This window comes from Arachis stenosperma, chromosome 9 (genome assembly GCF_014773155.1).
Source record: "Arachis stenosperma cultivar V10309 chromosome 9, arast.V10309.gnm1.PFL2, whole genome shotgun sequence".
NCBI lineage: Eukaryota > Viridiplantae > Streptophyta > Magnoliopsida > Fabales > Fabaceae > Arachis > Arachis stenosperma.
Window position 1 is genome coordinate 16,501,924 of NC_080385.1, and position 21,142 is coordinate 16,523,065.

A 21,142-nucleotide genomic window follows, 5' to 3' on the forward strand; every position below is an offset into this window, starting at 1 on the left:
ACAATCAGGATTCAGAAATATAGATACTAACATTATTAGGCACATATTCAATGTTCATGCAAGTGTAAAAGAATGCAAAAGAAAAAAAGGGGTTCGATGTATGCATTGTTGTTGAAATCTTGATTGGCATGGCTGTTTCAACTAGAAAATTGATTTGGTTCGAAAATTGGTCTGAATGAACCAGTTATTAAACTGACATGAACTAAACATAAACGGGTGTGGGCTGGTTTTGAATTGAAATAAACTGGCTTATCTTTATGTACTTATTTAGAGGAGTTTAATTTTGATGTATTGACAGTTTTAAGTGTTTTATAGAGTAGTTATTTTTTCTGATGTTGTATTACATTATTGACAGTGCACTAAAATTAGATTTTTATTTAGAGAAGAAAAAACAAATAATAAATATAGTGAGTCCTCCGGGTACTAAACATGACAAGGTCAAGTAGGAAATCGTTAAGGTAGCGTTTGTTTTGAGGTACTGAGACAGAGATTGAGAGACTGAGACACAGTATCATGTTTGTTAGTTCAGAGATTGGTACTAAAATTTCTGTCTCTGTCTCTAAAATTTCAGTATTTCAGTACCTCCAAAAAGTAGGGACACGGGGGATTGAAATTTTTAGAGATAGAGACTGAAACTTTAATAACATTTTATACCTAAAATACTTTCATTTTAATTAATTAATTCCAATTTTACTCTTTGTGCAAATTAAATTAGAGTTTCATTCTTGTTTTAATTTCTGTCTCCTATTTTACACCAAACATAATACTGAGATTTATTTCAATCCCTGTCTCTTAGTCTCTGTCTCTCAGTATCAGTCTTTCTGTCTCTGTCTCTCCACCAAACGCTACCTAAGTGATGTGTTTGTGATTGCGTAGTGTGTGAGTTTTTAATATTGTATTGTCTAGGATTGGGAGTACAACGAGCCCTACGTCACTGATCGTTTATAAGTTGAGTTTTATGATCACAAACTGAGAATATCAAATTCATCATCAATTTTGATTGCTATTGCCTGTTATGGCCTCATCGGTTCATCAATAATTCAATATACACATTCCCGTAGCAGCAAATTAAATAGCAAAAAATTTGATCCCCGTAATCCAAGAGCGTTGAATCAACTTCGTGACCTTTTAAGTATTCGTACTCTCAGCGACCAGTCTTCTACTGTGCCATGATTTTGCAGTTCTTAAGTGACATTTTCTTTGTCCTTGAAGATAAGTTCACGCGGAAGTTAATTAACTTCTCAAAGATTTTCAATAAAGTTAATCCTAAAATGCAGTTGATTGGCTTTGTACATTTTCAAATTATTTTCATCTTTGTGGAAACGTTTACCCGTTACCATGTTATTTATAGAGGAAAAAAAAAAAAAAAGAAAAGAAGAGAAAACGCAACTGTCAGCAGGAGTGCTCTTTAACAACACACTTCAATTTATTGAAACAGAGTTATAAACTAAACAGAAACTGAAACATAATAAACAGGCAAACAAGATATGTGACATAGTAGTATAGTACTAAGGGCTACACAAACTAAACAATGAAACAAGTCACAAAGGCAGCAGCCTAATTACAGATTCACACTTATTAAGTAATTTCAATTGAAGTTAGACCCTTTTCCATGGGCGGCGGTTGCACCCATGCCTGTAGTTGGTCGTGCCATTGGTTGTCCATCACCAGCAGGCTCAGACCCAGGCCCATTTACATCAGTGGACTTAGTGGCAGGCCCAGTGGTGCTGTACGGAGCCCGGTCCATGTGGCCAGCCATGGCGGACATTTTGGCAGCAGCGTTGTGCTCGCGGGCCTCATGCTTCTCCATGTCTGCCTGTTGGATCTTCTCTTCTTTCTTGTGTGTTGCCATCTCCTTCTGTATCGGATCATGAGTTGAAATCTTCTCAGCCTATTGAAAGTTTGAACCACACGCAAAACAAAAACAAAAAGGACACATCTGTTAGTTCCAAATTTGAAACAATGTTCAAGTAAGATATGTTCTCTCAATGTATTAAATTCATCTAATAAACCATAAGCATAAAAGTAGAAAGATTGTCAAAAAAAAAAATGCATAAGAAAAATAGAAATTCATGTGTAATTATTTTTATGTAAATTACTTGTTGTGTCAAATCATTTACATCATTCGACTTTTAACTTTGCATCATGTGACAATTTTCGTTTCATTTGAGCATTCTCTTTGAACATTCTCTACAATATCATCATGATCATCGTTATCATCATTATCTTCAATAATAATAATAACAGTATGGATAACAATTCGGAGAATAAAAAGGGAAGAAGCAAGGATATATATAGTGGGTAGAATTCATTCAAGAGGGGATGGATCAATCAATTAAAAAAAATTATTTTTATTATTAATTAGAAAATAATTGAAGAAATAAAAGGAAAAAAAAAGAAAAACCTTCTCCGTTACAGTGGCCTTGGTCTTCTCTAGGCCAGACTTGGCAGAGGCGCCAACGTTGGCTGCAGTTTCCTTAACGTTCTCTACTGCTTTCTTTGTTGCCTGCATTTTCTCAACTTTTCTTCAACACTCGGTTTTATTTTTCTTAATGTCTGATCTTCTTTTGTTTCGATATATTTGGTTCAGGCATGGCATTGTGGCATGCCTTTAAATAAAGTGAAGTGACCCACTCTCTTTTTCAACAAGTGTCCAGAAGTGACACGTGGCAAATATCGTAGAGGCAATTGAGTCACTATTTGACACTAAACTGACGTGTGTATCTAGGCAATTTACCTACATGTGAAGTTACGAGAAGGAGAATAGATTAGGGATTAGCTGTTTAAGTTTGTGTGGAGGGTTGTACACTTGTACCAGTTTAGAAAATTATATACTAATACTAAATATAAAAAGAGTATACTTTTGATATATTTGTAAATTATTTTATACGGTCATCTGGATCTAGTAATATTTAATTTTATATAATTATTTATATTGTTAATATAAAAAATAATTATTTTTGTGAATGTAATATTATATAATTTAATATATATATATATAAAATTATTATTTTAATATATATATTACAATTAAATTTATATAAAAAATATTATAAACGTATAAAAATTAATTATTATATATTTATATATAAATAAAAATATTTTTTTATTTATTTTAATATATATTTTATATTTATATTTGATATTTTATATCAAATATCAATTACTAATTTTTTTATATACAAATATTATGATTGATTAAATATATATAAATTTTTAAAATAGAGATTTGACCTGGAAGCTTGTGGGATTAAATGAACTGATTCATTTATTTTTTTAATTGTTTATTTTTAATTAAAACTAAAAAAAATTTTAGGTCAAATTTTGTTTTAATTGAGTATCGAACTGAAAATTGAGATTAGTCTTTGCTGAGTCAGATTATTTATTTTGGTTTTTAAAGAATTTTAAATCAGACATTTTAGTTTTCAACTAAAATTAATTATTCGATTGGTCCATAACAATTAATTCCGTCAGTCACTTAGGTCTTTGGTTTCGTCAACTCTAACGAAAGATAAAATGGTCCCTGACAACTCTAACAAAGGACAAAATGATCCCTGACCCCTTTATTCGAAAACGACAGTGTTCTTCTCCAATTTTTATCATATCTCGCATAACCCTAATATTCATACTCTCCTTCTTCACATTCACAGTTTTTTTTTCATTTTTTTCTTCCTCCTCTTTAGTTCCAAGATTAAGCCATAGTGTAATTGCCACACGTGTCGCATCTACTTCAACATGTCATGGACCACACACTTACTAAATCTTTGTGACTGGTACATCCACCTCCTCTGCACTTTACCCACCAGAAGCATCCACTTCCACGTCTTCAATAACATCACCTCTAACTCCGACAACATCCACGACATCCTCAAGACCAAGTTCCACAACTACCCTAAAGGCACGCCTTTCTCCACTCTCTGGCAAGCAATATAGATTGTTGGACATTAGGACATCATGAGAAGATTCTCCTTCAACATCATATCCAAATTCTCATTTGAAATAGACATCGAGTGCTTCATTCTTTCTTTTTCGTAGTCTAAGTTGGCAGACAGTTTCGACCTCACATCCAAGCTATCAGTACAACGAGCAATATTGCCGTTGCCGCTCATATGGAAACTGAAGCAATTACTGAACATTGGTTCGGAGAAGAAGGTGAAGGAAGCAATCGGAGTGGTGGACAATGTGGTGTCATGGAGATGATAGGGTAGAGGAGGAGGGAGATGACAACGACGACGACGAGTCTTAACAAATCAGACTTACTCTCTAGATTTATAGGATCCATCGAAGACGACAGGTAGTTGAGAGACATAGTCATTAGTTTCCTGAGTATGAATTGGTTGAGAACAAGTTGAGAATTTTTTTCTTTATAAACATTAAAGTTATTGAGTGTGCATTATGTAGCTTCAAGTTACAGTATTAGACTGTTAGTGTTATGCGAGATATGATAGAAATTGTGAGAGAACAGTGTCATTTTTGAACAGAGGAGATCAGGGACCGTTTTGTTCCCTATTAGAGTTGTCAGGGACTATTTTGTCCTCCGTTAGAGTTGACGGAGTAAAGGACCTAAGTGACTAACAGAGTTAATTGTTAGGGACCAATCGAGTAATTAATTTTAGTTGGGGACTAAAGTGTTTGATCTGAAATTTTTTAAGGACCAAAATGAATATATACTCTTTAATATATGTATAAAATTATTATTTTAATATATATTACAATTAAATTTATATAAAAAATATTATGAATGTATAAAAATTAATTATTATATATTTATATATATTTTTTAATTTATTTTAATGTATATTTTATATTTAAATATATATTTTATATCAAATATCAATTACTAATTTTTTTTATTTACAAATATTATGATTGATTAAATATATATAACTTTTCAAAATAGAGATTTGACCTCGAAGCTTGTGGGATTAAATGAACTAGTTCATTTACTTTTTTCTTAATTGTTTATTTTTAATTAAAACTAAAAAGAAATGTTGGGTCAAATTTTGTATTTTAATTGAGTATTGAATTGAAAATTGAGATTAGTCCTTGATGAGTCAGATTAAAAAATATTGTGAGCAATAAAATTTGAAATATTTAAGTTAGAACTTAAGATATTTATGTTATATTAATAAAATATTATTAAAAATATTCTTAAAAAAAAGAATATGCTAACCAAGTCAACCTATTTATTTTGAAAACTAATGGTTAATTAACCTAAGTTTCTTAAGTTGTGTTTAGAAGAAAAATTAAAACTAAACGACAAGATTGCGAGACAAAGATTAAATTAAGTTTTTGTATTATGTTTAGTATAAAATGTATAAAATTAAGTTATATATCAATATTTATTTGGTTCAAGATAAATATAAGATTGATGATTATCAGTAAATAAGAGAAGGAGAGTTGAATTTTAGCTTCTTTTTCTGCTGATTGTAAATTTTGCTTTTTCAAAAAATCTCAGAAGATATTTTTACTTTTATCCCGTGATGAGTTGAGAGACATTTTCATTTTGTCTCCAGAGTAATAGAAACAGAAGTGAAGTAAAGAAGAAGGAATAACATTCATATGTATCCAGGTTCAACAACTTAGTACCATGTAGCTTACATCCAGTCTACATCATAATTTTGACGAAATTTTACTATCTTTAAACAAATTAAAATCAACAGTTCTTTCCTAGGATCTACCCAATCCTATCTGTGACAAATTCATATTCTAACCCAATCTAAATTTGACTAGGCCTTAATCTAGCATTCAACCACAAAGTGCTAACCCAACTTGCAAAGGAATCCCCACAGGATCATGAAACAAAACAGAAAGATGTACAAAGAACCTCTGAGACATCTTATGACTTTTTGTCCTAGTTTAACTCACTGCTTTTACTTTTTATTGGCTTTTTCTTACAAATCTCACCATATTTGCCTTTTTAAATGAGACTCAGATAGATTAAACTGAAAAAAAGAAAATATTAAATGAACTTCATAAAGGAGAAGAACTCAAATAGTTTGGGTAGCTATGAGAATGAACTCTGTGCTTTTTACTTACTCTCCTTGTCTTCAACCATTGGCCATTCACCTTTAATATAGAAGAGTGAAGCTTCTAAGGTTGAATTACGTTCAACCTTAACACTGTATTCTTCTCCATCATTAGAGACTTGCAGTGGCTTCAGCAGAGAGGAGAGAGAAAACTGACTATGTTGCATGCAACTCACCTTTTCTCTCATCTTTTTTCTTCAAACTTTTTCAATCTTAACCGTTGAACTTGACTTTGGCCCCAAGTTTTTATTTTGAGCGTTGATGTTCTTCATACCGTGGTTGGCCTCACCTTTTTCATGGTTGCTTCTTTTTGTGCTTGAGACTTTGTTGATTTTCTTCTTCGTTTCTTGGTGTAGCACAAATGAAGGAAGATGCTTTTTGATATGGTCTGGCCGTGAGTGACTAGCTTCTTGGTTATAGCCCTTCCTTCTTGTTTCATTTTGGTAACAAGCTTTTTGTCCTTCAAAACTCTATAGTCTCTGCACTTTCCTTTTCTTTCTTTCTTTCTTTCTAAGTGAGTGATGTGACTGAAGTGAAGAGAGAGGAGGGAGAAGAGAGGACTTTTTGGCTTTCGGTGAAAATTTCAATGGAATTAATTGAAATGAATTTGGGATTCAAGTGACCAAAAGTGGGAGTAACTGTATAAAGCTTGTGGTCTCTTGGATTTATTTCTTTAATTCCTCATACTTGGTTTATGGGTTTGTGATTGGACTTGGCTTAACTTTGATAAACCAAAGTGTATGAATTATTTGGGTCATGTTTCCAAAACTTATTTTCCTGCATGCAAGCCTAACGCAATCATATAAATACTTAATAATTCTTTAATAATGTTTGTTCATTATTTTAATTGAATATTAGTTTTTCGAACTCAACAATCTCCTCCTTGATGACAAACATTATTAAAATAAATTGAAAGAGATTAGGAGAGGAAACTTCCTTTTGATGATGCTTCCCCTCTCTTCTGATCACCATGCTCCTCCTTAATGTGTGCTTTGATTAACCTGAGTAAAATAATATATTCATAGAGGTAATCCCTATGTTCAAATAAGACATGTGTTCCTTTGATCAGGCAAAAGTGATTCAAATTAAAATTTTCAAAAATTATGAATCCTTTAAACAGAATAAAATTGTAATAAATAATTGCTTCATGTTATTCCTTAAAATTAAGGCAGAGAATTTCAACTATATATACAAAAACTGATCCAACAAAAAATTAGTAATCCAATTCAAAACATGAAAAAAATTATAATTCAATCAGCCACATGTTTAGATGCTTTAATCAAGAGACATAGGAGACATATTAGAGCAAGATAAAAACAAATTAAAACAGAGCTCAAAACCAATTCATTTTTATGCCTTTGGTAAAATTATAATCCAATTAGCCACATGTTCAGATACTTTAATCAAGAGACATAGGAGACAAATTAGAGCAAGATAAAAACAAATTGAAACAGAGCTCAAAACCAATTTATTTTTATGCTTTTTCCCTCTTTTGACATTAAGGAGGGATACCTACAAGCACAAATATCCAATAATGTAGCCATAATATTAAGTTATGCATATCAAAGAGTGTACCAAAATTAAAGTTATTACAGTCATTCACAGAAAATAAAGTTCAAAATAAATTAAAACAGTATCATAGTTCCAAACTCAGAGGCAATATAATAGAGATCCTTTAGAGGCAGCAAAGAGCAAAACTAAGCATCAGATTCTGCTTCTTCATATTTCAGGGGGTCATCCTCTTTTTTGAAAGGTGCCAGATCCTCATCAAATGAATCCAGGTGCTTTAGAAGTACAGCAACCCTATCATGAGATTTCATCCAGGATTTTTTATTTTGCATTGCAAGTTTTCGAGCTTCCTTACTTGATTTGACCCTTTGCTTGGTCATTGAAGCAAATTCCTGAAGGACATCCTTAACAACTCCTGAGAATAAGTACTTGTAGGAATCAGATATACCAGCAACTGAGGGAAAGGGAAGGCTCTCATTCTCACTTTGAAACATTGCTGAATCCTTAGTGTCCTTGACACTTTTACTTTTTGCTTGTTGAGGTACACTGCTGTCTTTTATAGTAGACACCTTGTTCTCAACTGGTTCATTACTTAAATCAATATCAAAATATTCAAAAAGACAAGTTAAGAATATTCCATAGGAAACAGAACTCTTTTTATCACTTTTGACACAATCTCACATGTGACGAATCATAAGATATGCAAAAGAAATAGGGATGGAGTTTAAAATAGCATAGAGCACAAGAGTCTCACAAACTGTTACCCTTTGATAGGATCCACTTTGAGTCATGATAATATGAGTGATGATGCAATGTAACAGAGCCTTAACAAGACCTAGGACCTTGTGTGGGAGTTGTGCCATCTATGGAAGAGAAATTTTCACAGATTCAAGCCAGGGCTTCTTGGTGAGAGATGCCAACTTAGTTATCCCATTTACCAGACATATACACACTTACCCCTGTGTCTTGATATCCAAGGGCTTCACCAATAGTGACAGCATTCAACACAAACTAAGTATTTTTAACAAAAGAGTGAAGTTCCCTTTCATGAAAAAGCAGATTTTTATAAAACTCATGCACAAGGTTCGGATAGACAGGCTTTCTAATGTTGAAGAGGTTGGTCCATTTCAGATCATAAAAATTAGTTTTAAAATCAATCCCTTTTTCAGATAGAGCATCAAGATCAACGACAAAAGAAGAGCAGAGTTTGGTTTGAAAAAACTTGTTTATGAAATTCATAGTCAGTGAAATTGGCAAAACGATGAGGATCATAATGAGAGTGTGATTTACCATACTTTTGTTTAAATCAAGAGAGTCAAGATCAGGAGGCTCCCTAATATTTTGAAGTGTAGTTCTTTTTAAACCTCTAGAAGGATGGTTGCTTAGAGCATAACGACTAGAGGGATGCGGAGTGGAACGGCGAGGAGGTGATGGGGGTTGGTGCTCTTCTACATGCATGAGCCCTTTTCCCTTTCCTCCTTTACCACGAGAGGATTCAACTTTCTTTCACGCTGAAGGTGCTTTTGGATGAATGACTTTTCTAGTCATAGACTCGGATGGTTGGGAATAATAAGAAGAAGACGAATGGGAGTGAATGTGATTGTGTGTGTGTGAATGGGGTTGTTTGGAGTGAGAAAGATTTTTAGGAGGCATGAAAGCTCCGGTACTTCTTCTTGTTGCATTCTTCTTTCTCATATTGAAAAGAAAAGAGATGGTGTAAGGGAGATAGAGAGCAACGAAGATGGAAAGTGAAAGAGAGAGGTTAAGATTGATAAACCGTCATTAATGCTGAGTAGAAACCTTTTCTTTTAAAGTAAAAATTTTTAATGAAACGATTTTCAAAGAAAAAGATTTGAATTTTAAATTAATGCATTTTGAAATGATAAGTCAAGAGGAATGAGGAGAGTTTCTGATTGACATGACTTGATATGAAGAAGAAAGAGAAAAGTTTTTTCGATAAAACTTTATGATATTAGCAAGGAGTCCATTTCATATGAATAAAATGTCTTACTGAAACCCAAAGGTAAGAGTATACTGGGTTGTTAGAGAGCAATTTTTCTAGTTTTCTTATTCCCAATATTCTTGAGTTTTGAGAAATTCCTGTTGAGAGGAACTCATCACTTGCCTAGTTTTGTCTCCCTGCTACTTGCGAGACAAAACAGAACAAAAAAACCAAAAAAATTCAATTATTAATTCATAGAATTGATGTCAACTATTTCCAATACAGTTCTCAGTTTGCAAAATCTTTTTTCACATAGTGGCTTAGTAAAGATATCAGCCAATTGTTCTTCGAATTTAACAAATTGAATCTCAATAGTTTTCTTTTGCACATGTTCTCTAATAAAATGATATCTAACTTCAATGTGCTTTGTTCTTGAGTGCAATACAAAATTTTTCAAAATATTTATTGCACTCATAATATCACAAAGTAAGGGAATACTATTAATTTTTAGTTTGTAATCCGCAAGTTAAGTTTTAAGCCAAATGAGTTGTGAACAACAAGCGGATGCGGATATGTATTCAGCTTCTGCTGTGGATAGAGCAACTGTGGCTTGTTTTTTGCTTGACCAAATATTTGGAAACTTTCCAAGAAAGAAACACATTCTCAAAGTGCTTCTTCTATCCATACGATCACCCACATAATCTGCATTACAATAACCAACTGCACAAAATTCATTAGTTCTAGGATACCATAAGCCAAGGTAAGATGTGTCTTTTATATATCTAATAATTCTTTTAATGGCTGAAAGATGTGATTTCTTTGGGTGAGATTGAAATCTAGAGCATACACCCACACTTTGAACTATGTCCGGCCTAGATGATGTAAGATACATGAGTGATCCTATCATTTCTTTGTACCATCTTTCATCAACATCTTTGTCATTCTCATCCTTGTCAAGTTTTGTATTTGGATGCATATGAGAACCCATAAGTTTGGAGTTTTCTAAACCAAATTTCTTTATCAATTCTTTGGCATATTTTCCTTGGTGAACAAAAATACCACTAGGAGTTTGTTTGATTTGAAGTCTAAGAAAAAATGTTAGTTCTCCTATCAAACTCATTTCAAACTTACTAGTCATTAGATTTCTAAACTCTTCACATAAGGATTCATTTGCTTATCCAAACACTATGTCATCCACATACACTTGGACAAGTAAGAAATCATTATTAGATTCTTTAATAAATAGAGTAGTATCGATAGTACCCCTTAGAAAATTATTTTGTATTAAGAATGCACTAAACCTTTCATACCAAGCTCTTGGAACTTATCTAAGGACATAAAGAGCCTTGGATAGTTTAAAAATATGATTAAAAAAATCTTTGTTTTCAAAACTGGTGGGTTGAGCTATAAATACTTCTCTATTAATAAACCCATTCAAAAAAGTACATTTGATATCCATTTGAAACATTTTAAACCTTTGTGGGCAGCATAAGCAAGTAGTAATCGAATAGCTTCTATTCTTGCTACCGGTGTAAAAGATTCATCAAAATCAATGCCCTCTTCTTGATCGTAACCTTGGGCCACTAATTTAGCCTTGTTACGAATAACACTATCATCCTCACCCAATTTTTTTTCTGAAAATCCACTTGATATCCGTTACTTTCTTACCATTTGGGTAAGGTACAAGAGACCAAACCTCATTCTTTTTGAATTAACTTAACTCTTCTTCCATGGCCTTTACCCAAAAAAAGGATCTTCAAGAGCTTGTCTCGCATTTTGAGGCTCTAATTGGGACAAAAAAAGCAACATTGTTGGTTTCAGCTTTCTTGCTTAAGGATCTAGTATTGACTCCTTGGGATGGATCTCGAATTATAAATTTGTGAGGTTAGTTCTTCAAGAACTTTTATTCGCTAGGCTTTTGAGATGAGGTTTCAGCTTAGCTTTGACTTGGTTCTGCGTCATTCATCGTTCTGGTTTCTCTAGCATCATTAGGAGACAAAAATAAAATATCTCCTTCATTTTGAGGAGCAGGTGGAGAACTGACATTTTCCATAGAAGGACCTGAATTGACTTTATCTTGATTCATTTGATGACTTTCCTCATCTTCATTTCCTGCATCATCATCTAAGACAGTACTTGGTATGAAGTTAGTATCGCAAAAAGACACATGTATGGATTTCTCAATAGTTCTATGTTCTTGTATGTAAACTCTATAAGTTTTGCTATTAGCTGAGTATCCAACAAATAAACTTTCATACGATTTTGGATCAACTTTTCTAAAATTGTCTTTGTTATTCAACAGAAAGCATTTGCATCCAAATATATGAAAGTACTTAAGATTATGGGAGTTCCTTTTCATAACTCATAAGGTGTTTTCTTTAATCCTTTTCTAATGATGGTTCTATTTAGGATATAGCAAGCTGTGTTCATAGCTTTGGCCAACAAGAATTTTGGAACTTCTTTCTCACAAAGCATTGCCCTAGTCACTTTTTGGAGACTTCTATTTCTCCTTTTAACAACTCCATTTTGTTGAGCAGTTTTATGACATGAAAAGTTATGAGAAATTTCAAATTTATCACAAAAATTTTCAAAATCTTGATTTTCAAATTCCTTTCATGGTCAATTCTTATGTGGGCAACTTTCAAATCTTTTTCATTTTGAATCTTTTTATAAAGAGAAGAAAAGGCATAGAACACATCATTTTTGTGAGCTAGGAAGAGAACCCATCCGAATCTAGAGTAGTCATCAACCACCACCAAGCCATAATGCTTATCTCCTAAACTTTGAGTTCTAGTGAGACCAAAAAGATCAATGTGTAACATTTCTAATGGTCTTTTGGTAGAGATTCCATCCTTGAGCTTAAAAGAAGATTTTGTTTGTTTGCCCAATTGACAAGCATCACAAGTGATATCCTTGTCAAACTTTATGTTAGGGATGCCTCTAACCAAATTCTTCTTTACGAGCTTGGAAATTTGATACATACTTGCATGTCCCAATTTCTTGTGCCAAAGCCATTTTGATCTTTTAAATCCTCTAGAGTGAGTCCATACACATTGTTACATCTTTTTGCTTAAAAAAAACAACACCAGATTTTTCACAAATAACTAAGCAATCCAATTTTCTAAATATAACCAAATATTCAAGATCGCACAATTGACTAATGCTTAGTAAATTGTGTTTCAAACTGTCAATAAGAAAAACATCATTTATGAAAGATGAGAAATTTTTACCCACTTTACCTATGGGCATTATCTTTCCTTTGCCATTGTCACCGAAGGTTACAAATTAAACCCTCCATCATACTTGTCTAGCTTGATGAAGAATGTAGACCTTCCGGTCATATGCCTAGAGCATCCGCTGTCCAAGTACCACATGTTGTCCTTTCTTTTGGATGCTAGGCATACCTACACAAAAATCTCAAGTGACCTTAAGTATCCAAATCTTTTTGGATCCTTGTATGTTAAACCACCTCTTTTGGCCGAGACCATTGTAGTTGCCAACTACTTTGTACACTCTTTATGAAACATTGAATAGGAAAATGTCCATCCCGATTGTATAAATGACAAAACCTTTTTTACTGTTGTTTTTTCAGATTGGTTAGGTTTTGAAATTTTATGTCATCCAAAGTGGATACCATATTTGAAAAAGGAAATTTCTCAAAAACAGTTTTAGATTTCTTATGAAAACCCATACCATCCTTATCATAGAGAGGTTTTTGACTAGCCAAAAGTTTATTCAGATTTTCAGAACTTTGAGCAAAGTTAGCCAGATCCTCTTTAAGGCTTTTTATTTCTTTGTGCAACCTTTCATTTTCTTCAAAACAATTTAAGTATAAAACCACAGAATATTGTTTCTCACAGCCCTTGAGTTCAACCTTTAGCCGCTTATTTTCTTTAACAAGATCAACAACGGTTTTGGCTTCCCTTAAGTTATCTTTGAGAAAACCATTTTTTGCCTTTAGGATGTCATTTTGAAATTCAAGTTCATGATTTTCATTCAAGAAGCATCTTAGTTTCTTAGTGAGATGATCGATCATAAGATGAAGGTCTTCAGTAGTAGGTTCAATGAAAATTACCTCATCAGTTTGATTGGCCATGAGACAGGTTTAGGATTTGGTCTCTGATTTATCCTCTTCATCAAAATCATTTTCCAGATCTTTCCAAGGGGCCATCAACACCTTCTTCTTCTTTTCTTTCTTGGTCTTTTCTTCTTTCTTCATCTTTGGACAGTCAAACTTGTAATGTCTAGCCTCTTTGTAGTTGTGGCATATGATCTTGCTTAAGTCTCTTTTTAATTTTCTTGAACTGCCTCCTTTGCTTTGTTCTTTCAGCTTCATCATTTTCCTGAATTTCTTAGCAAAAAGAACAAACTCGTCATCAGATAAATTGTCATTAGATTCATGATCCAGGGACTCAGTGAATGATTTGAGAGTAATTCCTTTCCTTTTTTTGTCATTTTTCAAATAAGGGGTTTCAAAAGCAAGTAAATTTCCTCTCATATCATCATATGTCATTTGATCAATGCCACTGCTTTCAGCTACAACTATAGATTTAGTTTCCCACTCTTTAGCGAGACTTCTCAGAGCTTTCCTCACTAGCACAAGTTCAAGGTGAGTGATCCCCATGGCATCCAAGCCATTGATGATGACGTTGAATCTTTCAAACATTTCATGAATGGTTTCTCCTTCCTTCATAGAGAATATTTTGTATTCTTTGCTCAGCATGTATATTCTGGTCCGCTTGACTAGGGTAGTGCTTTCATGGGTGACTTGAAACTTGTCCCAGATTTTCTTTGTTATTTTGCATCTAGATACCCTTCGAAATTCCTCGAAGCTGATAGCACAATTAAGCAAGTTGACAGCTTTGGCGTTGAGCTCTATTTTCTTTTTATCTTCATCATTCCACTCGGCTTCAATCTTAGGAGTGACTGCTCCATATGCTCCAGTTTTGGTTGGAACTTGGGGACCATTAAGGATGATCTTCCAGATGTTATAATCTACTGATTGAACAAAGATCTTCATTCTTTTCTTCCAATAGCTATAGTTCTTTCCATTAAAAAACAGTGGTCTGTTACTGGATTGCCCTTTTTGTCAAAGTGTAGGCTACCACATTTGAACCATTGTTGTTCACCATCAGGACCTTTCCTCCAAGCTGCAAAGCTTGATCTCTTTGAGACCAAGATTTGATAACAATTGATGGTTATCAGTGGCTAAGAGAAGGGAGGTTGAATCTTAGCATCTTTTTCTATTGAATATAAATTTTTCTTTTTTAAAGAACCTCAGGAGATATTTTTACGTTTGTCTCGTGACAAGTTGAAAGTCATTTTCATTTTGTCTCCTGAGTAACAGAAACAGAAGTGAAGTAGAGAAGAAGGAATAACACCCAGATATATCCTGATTCAGCTACTTATTAGTGCCATGTAGCTTACATGCAGTCTGTATCACAATTGTGATGGAATTTTACTATCTTTAAACAGATTTAATTACCAATTCTTCCTTAGGATCTACCTAATCCTATGTGGGACAAATCCAGATTCTAACCCAATCTAAATTTGACTAGACCTTAATCTAGCTTTCAACCGCAAAGTGCTGACCCAACTTGCAAGAGAATCCCCACAGGATCATGAAACAAAATAGAAAGATGTACAAAAAACCTTTGAGACATCTTATGGCTTTTTCTTCTAGTTTAACTCACTGCCTTTTACCTCTCATTGACTTTTTCTTACAAATCTCACCATGTTTGCCTTTTTCAATGAGACTCAGACAGATTAAACTGAGAAAAAAATATTAAATAAACTTCATAAAGGAGAAGAACTCAAACAGTTTAGGTGGCTATTAGAATGAACTCTGTGCTTTTTACTAACTCTCCTTGTCTTCAACCTTTGGCTGTTCTCCCTTAATATATAAGAGTGAAGCTTCCAAGGTTGAATCACATTCAATCCTAACACTGTCTTCTTCTCCATCATTAGAAACTTGCAACGGCTTCAGCAGAGAGGAGAGAGAAAACTAACTCTGTTGCATGCAACTCACCGTTTCTCTCTCCCATCCTTTTTCTTCAAGCTTCTTTAATCTTGACCGTTGAGCTTGACTTTGCCCCCAAGTTTTAATTTTGAGCGTTGATGTTCTTCTGACCGTGGTTGACCTCACCTTTTCCATGGTTGCTTCTTCTGTGCTTGAGACTTTGTTGATTTCCTTCTTCATTTCTTGGTGTAGCACAAATGGTGGAAGATGCTTTTTGATATGATCTGGCTGTGAGTGACTAGCTTCTTGGTTATAGCCCTTCCTTCTTGCTTCATTTTGGCAACAAGTTTTTTGTCCTTCAAAGCTTCATAGCCTCTGCACTTTCCTTTTCTTTCTTTCTTTCTTGCTAAGTGAGTGATGTGACCGAAGTGAAGAGAGAGGAGGAAGAAGAGAGGACTTTTTGGCTTTCGGTGGGAGTTTCAATGGAATTAATTGAAATGAATTTGGGATTCAAATAACCAAAAGTGGGAGTAACTGTATGAGGCTTGTGGTCTCTTAGGTTTATTTCTTTAATTCCTCATACTTGGTTTATGGGCTTGTGATTAGGCTTGGCTTAACTTTGATGAACCAAAATATATAGATTATTTGGGTCATGTTTTCAAAAATTATTTTCCTGCATGCAACCATAACACAATCGTATAAATACTTAATAATTCTTTAATAATGTTTGTTCATCATTTTAATTGAATATTAGTTTTTCAAACTCAACAGAGATAAACTAAAATTATTTATTAAAATACTCATAGTTATTAAAAAATATATTATTAAATTTTTAGTATTTGTCTCTAAAAATTTCAGTCTTTTTTGTCCCTAACTTCTAGAGGTATTGAAGAAACTGAAATTTTGTGTCTCGAAATTAAATTTTAATTTTAATCTCTAACTCACAAACATAATACTAAATTTTAGCCTCTCAATCTCAGTTCTAATATCTAAAAATAAACACTATATCAAATTTTTTACTTGTATATGTGCATATTTTTAAAGGTAAGAACACACTTATTTATAGTAGTTAAAAAAATTGATTTGGAATAAATAACCATTTGTACCTATGAAAGATAAAAACGCTGACATATGTACCCATGACAGATGAAAACTAATCTTATACCTACTGAAGATGTACTCCGTGTGACAAAAGTACCTTATCTTAGATATGCACTTGCTTCGTGGTTATCTGACCCTACGTAGCACTCCAACCCTCCAAAGTCCTATCTACATAGAAGTAAACGTTGGTATATGATCGTTTGATAAGGTTCTAATAATCAGATCGAACCCTAGCAAGTTATCTTCCCCAATTCGAACCTTACCCCAAAAACTGAAACTTGTTAAATTTCATATAGTGTCAAGTGAACCTACGGTCAGAAAGAAGGGGACTAACGTCGGAGTAGGAGGAAGAATCTTCTTGGTGAACGGCAGAGCCACAGCCATGTAGGTACGATGCACGGCAAAGAGGGTGGTGGAGGACGGTGGTGGCAACTGCTAAGAGCAGCGGTTGAAGCTTTGGTAGGCAGCAAAGTGGGAAAGTGCAAGGTGGGTCCAAACAATTTTGGTGGAAGATGGTGAGCAACGAAGCCGATATGTACCAATTAAAATGTATTGCACACGTTGTGGGATTTATTGACGAAGAGGTTAGTTGTTAAATTGGTTTACAATGTATATAGTTGATAACGATGTTATATTAAGTTATGTTAATCTAATTATGTTAATCTATATAGTTTGTAATTTTAGATATTTGTTAATATTTTAGGTTTAATATGCTTAGGAATGTTGTGGTTGTTATGTGGTTTAGGGGTGGATTTGAATTTTGATATATGTTTTTGGTTATTATGCATTGTTAAGTTATGATTGTATATTCTTGTTTTATCAGCCAATCCGATGTGTAAAGAGCATTCGTAGGCAACAAAAAATGATAATGCATGACCGTATAATGCCGTACCTAGATAGTGCTGGATTACTACATGTTGCAAGGCTAAATGATCATTGGTTTAAGCTTAATGAGCTACTGATTAGTGCATTTGTGGAGCGATGACATACAGAGACTCACACATTTCACATGCCATTTGGGGAGTGCACAGTTACTTTACAGGATGTGCTGATGAAGGTGACTCAGGAAAAACTTTCATGAAGCTGTGTTCTTACCCTCGACTAGCCTAAATGCAATTGGGATGATGTTTGAGTTTCCATCTTGTGCAATCTCCATGAGTAAAGTACCACCGTACTTGCCATACAAATGAGTACCATCAATAGATATCAGTGGCTTGCAATACTTGAAGGCCTCAACACACAGCAAAAATGTCCAAAACAATTAATGAAAAAAAACCATCGTTCCATTGACTGTATTACCAGACCTTACAGGTGAAGTACGCAACACTGCAGTAGTGCCTGGCATGTATATCTGAATCCCGATGATCCACCTCGGAATCAGGTTGTAAGACTCCTCCCAATCACCATAATCTGTGCAATCGCCTACTGCTTAGCCATCCACACCTTCCTGTAACTGGGCTTAAAACCATATTTTGATGAGACCGCATTCTGTAATACTTTCACTAAGATTGCTGCATCGTCCATGACCAGCGATAAAATTGACGCATAGATGACATGATAATAAAGCTGCCTATGGTCGGTGGATATCTTAGTTGTAAGACATGTATGTTGCCCTGTTGTATTTTCAAACTTTCCTGTAGCCTTTTCTCTGCCGCATAGTCATATGTATAAGACAATTACAGTCATTCTCAAACTGCACACACTTTTTGTGATACTTCAACTGATCGGACATAATTACCTTATACTCAACACCTCGACGAATATTATAACTCTTCACTGTCAACAATGATTCCTCCTTACTTTGGAACTGCTGGCCGATTTGAAACTTCTCTGTGCCAAGCATACTATGCCCATCTCCCTTGCGATCTTCCAACTTGTGTTGTATCTTCCTCACCATCAGTATCATCACCAATAATGGATGGTCCCGAATTTGATTCATCATCGTTTATAGCCTTAGCAAGTGGATCCCTATCTATGACCTTTATGAATTCTGGTGTACCATCCAATATTGGTGCTGCTTTGATTGTAGCTGTAAGCTCCTCGAAGGTACGCACATCACCCAACTCGTCTGCATTATCCGCCTAAACGGGCAGATCTGCTGCAAATAATGGAGACAAAATATGGGCAGTGACATCGTGACCAGTTAGAATAGCGCTAGAACCACCTTCTAGCCTGACGGTTGGCGAATTCAGAGCAGATCCACTCGAGCTACCCTCCACATCAACCATTCTCGCAAACAACTCCATAGCCACCAATCTGAAAATCTAGATTGAATGTGAAATATAATACAAATGTTGTCATCGCCTAGCATTTCATATTTTCCAAACTTAACATAACCTTGCCTAAGTGAGATAGGAATCTGAAAAATAATTGCTTCACATATTTTTACCGCACTATCCTAACTTCTGTAATATACTATTTTATAAATTCCCTAAACTCGTTGAAGGAATTACGAACACTCCAACCTACCTTTTACTAGTGAACATTACACCTTCATTTGTGTTTTCATCAATTTTTTCTCGGTGTTGAACTAGCAAAAACACACTTTCGACCATCTTCCAAAACCCTCAATTCAACTATGACTCGTTATACATCATACTCATTTATTTATAGCCTCTTTAATAAATCGTTCCATGGTCATGAGATTTATATTTTTTTAACGTAAATCATCACAGCCTAATGTGCCTTAGGGTATTTGCATATAAATCGTGCTAGGGTAATGTGTTTTATGTATTTGCATGTAAATCGTGTTAGGGTAGTAGACTTTAGGTTAAAAAATATAATTCATGCTAGAGTGGGACCATTTATATACAACTTTAGAAGCACATTAGCTTTGGACGATTTATGTACTTTTGTCCAAGGAGTTTCGTGTACAAATCATCCAAGAGTAGCATGTTTCATGCATTATCTAACACATATCACCTTGCGACGATTTATATATTATATAGTTTAGGAGATGCACATTTTAAAATTTTTATTTAGGGGATTTAGGTAAATTTGATCTCCTATTATTTTATTTAAATAAAAAAAGAGTAAAGTATCATTTTTGTTCCTAACGTTTGGGGTAAGTCTTATTTGTATTTCTAACGTTTAAATCGTCCTATCTGTATCCCTAACGTTTGTAAAAGCGATTCAATATTATCCTGCTGTCAATTACACATCATGAACGCTTTAGTTTGAGTTTTAAAAATCTCTTCTTGAAGTTAGAATACAAATGTCTAGGATAGAATCGATGATCCACTCCGAAAAATAGCCAAAAGTTGAAACTAATTCCTACAACATTTACATAATTCACTCTTCTAGGGACATAATTGAATCTAAACACAAATAGTGGGTATAATATTAAAATTGAACACATCCAAGTGAGACCTAATTGAGAATGAATACATCCAAGTGAGAATAATTGAAAAATATAATCTGATTTGTTAGTATAATTGATAGTAGGATAACATTGAATCACTTTTATAAACGTTAGGGATACAAATAGGACGATTTAAACATTAGAGACACAAATAGGACTTACCTCAAACGTTGGGGACAAAAACGATACTTTACTCATAAAAAAACTTATGATTAATAAAAGAGAAAAACACAATATATTTAAATTTAAAGAAAGTTAGGGATTCATTAGGATATATTATTTTTAGTCATCAATTAGTTATTAATGTTTTAAAATATAGGATAAAATTAAATATATTATTAGATTGTTAGACTAAAAAAATTAAATTAATAATTAAATAATGACTAAAAACAATAAATTTTGATGTCCTAACATTTCTCTATTTGTTATATATCATGTAATATGAAAAAATTAGAAACCACAAGGGAAAAAATTGTTGTTCTAATTAGAAATCAAAGACATGAAAGGGGAAAAAAAAAATATACTATTCGAATGTAGTTGACAGTTTTAATTCTTAGCTTACAATTGGCAAATGAGTAAAAGTTAACAATATAAAGCTTTAAATTTAGCCAATTCATTAGTTTTCTTTTAACCACAAAAAATTCAGAGTCAAATAGAGAAGAGAGAAATAATAGGAAAATCGTTAACGGGTAATAGAAAATTCTTGACCAAGAAAAACCCAAAATGGACATCAACATCCCCTTGTTTGCGGTTCCCTTTTCCCTTTAAATACTCCTAACTATCTTTCCTTCTCTCAAACCCGGAAAAAATACAACAAATTCCTATCTTCAGACACACAGGAGCAGGAGAAACAATATCTTTCTCTTCTCCTTAAGGTACTATTCTTTTTCTTCTACCCTTTTATTTTTAAATTGTTATTAGTTTCTCTAACAATTCAATGCATTCCACGAGTGACTCTCAATCCCTCGTGTTCTAACATTCTTCTAACTATTGGTAGCTAAATCTTTGCTTAAATTGACACACAAAACTATGGAAAAAAAAAAAAAGACACAACGCTATTAACATATTTTTTTAGGGTTTGATTGATTTCTGCTATTTAATAATTTTTTGAAACTAATTTAATTTATTTTTAATTTATATTTTATATTTAATATATATTTTTAGTAGTTGATTTTAAGGTACATCTAATTGTGAAAACTAATTTTGTGTTACCTCCAAATGGGACACAGGCGTCTGAAGAT

General features: G+C 33.5%; 1 protein-coding gene across 1 annotated transcript; it reads right to left on the reverse strand.

The window, feature by feature from the left end:
* Positions 1-1,503: 1,503 nt before the first annotated feature.
* Positions 1,504-2,576, reverse strand: LOC130951356 (11 kDa late embryogenesis abundant protein-like). Its single transcript, XM_057880007.1, has 2 exons — positions 2,405-2,576; positions 1,504-1,891 (listed from the first exon to the last, which is right to left on the reverse strand). The coding sequence occupies exons 1-2, from the start codon at positions 2,510-2,512 to the stop codon at positions 1,589-1,591; spliced, it is 411 nt and encodes a 136-aa protein (XP_057735990.1). The 5' UTR covers positions 2,513-2,576; the 3' UTR covers positions 1,504-1,588.
* Between the last annotated feature and the right edge of the window lie 18,566 nt (positions 2,577-21,142).

What these genes read in the sequence shown, in the direction of transcription:
- LOC130951356 (XM_057880007.1), bottom strand. Translation starts at nt 2,512, where the DNA reads ATGCAGGCAACAAAGAAAGCAGTAGAGAACGTTAAGGAAACTGCAGCC. An exon ending in AGGCCACTGTAACGGAGAAG is followed by an intron (nt 1,892 to 2,404) that starts GTTTTTCTTTTT and finishes AACTTTCAATAG; the next exon opens with GCTGAGAAGATTTCAACTCA.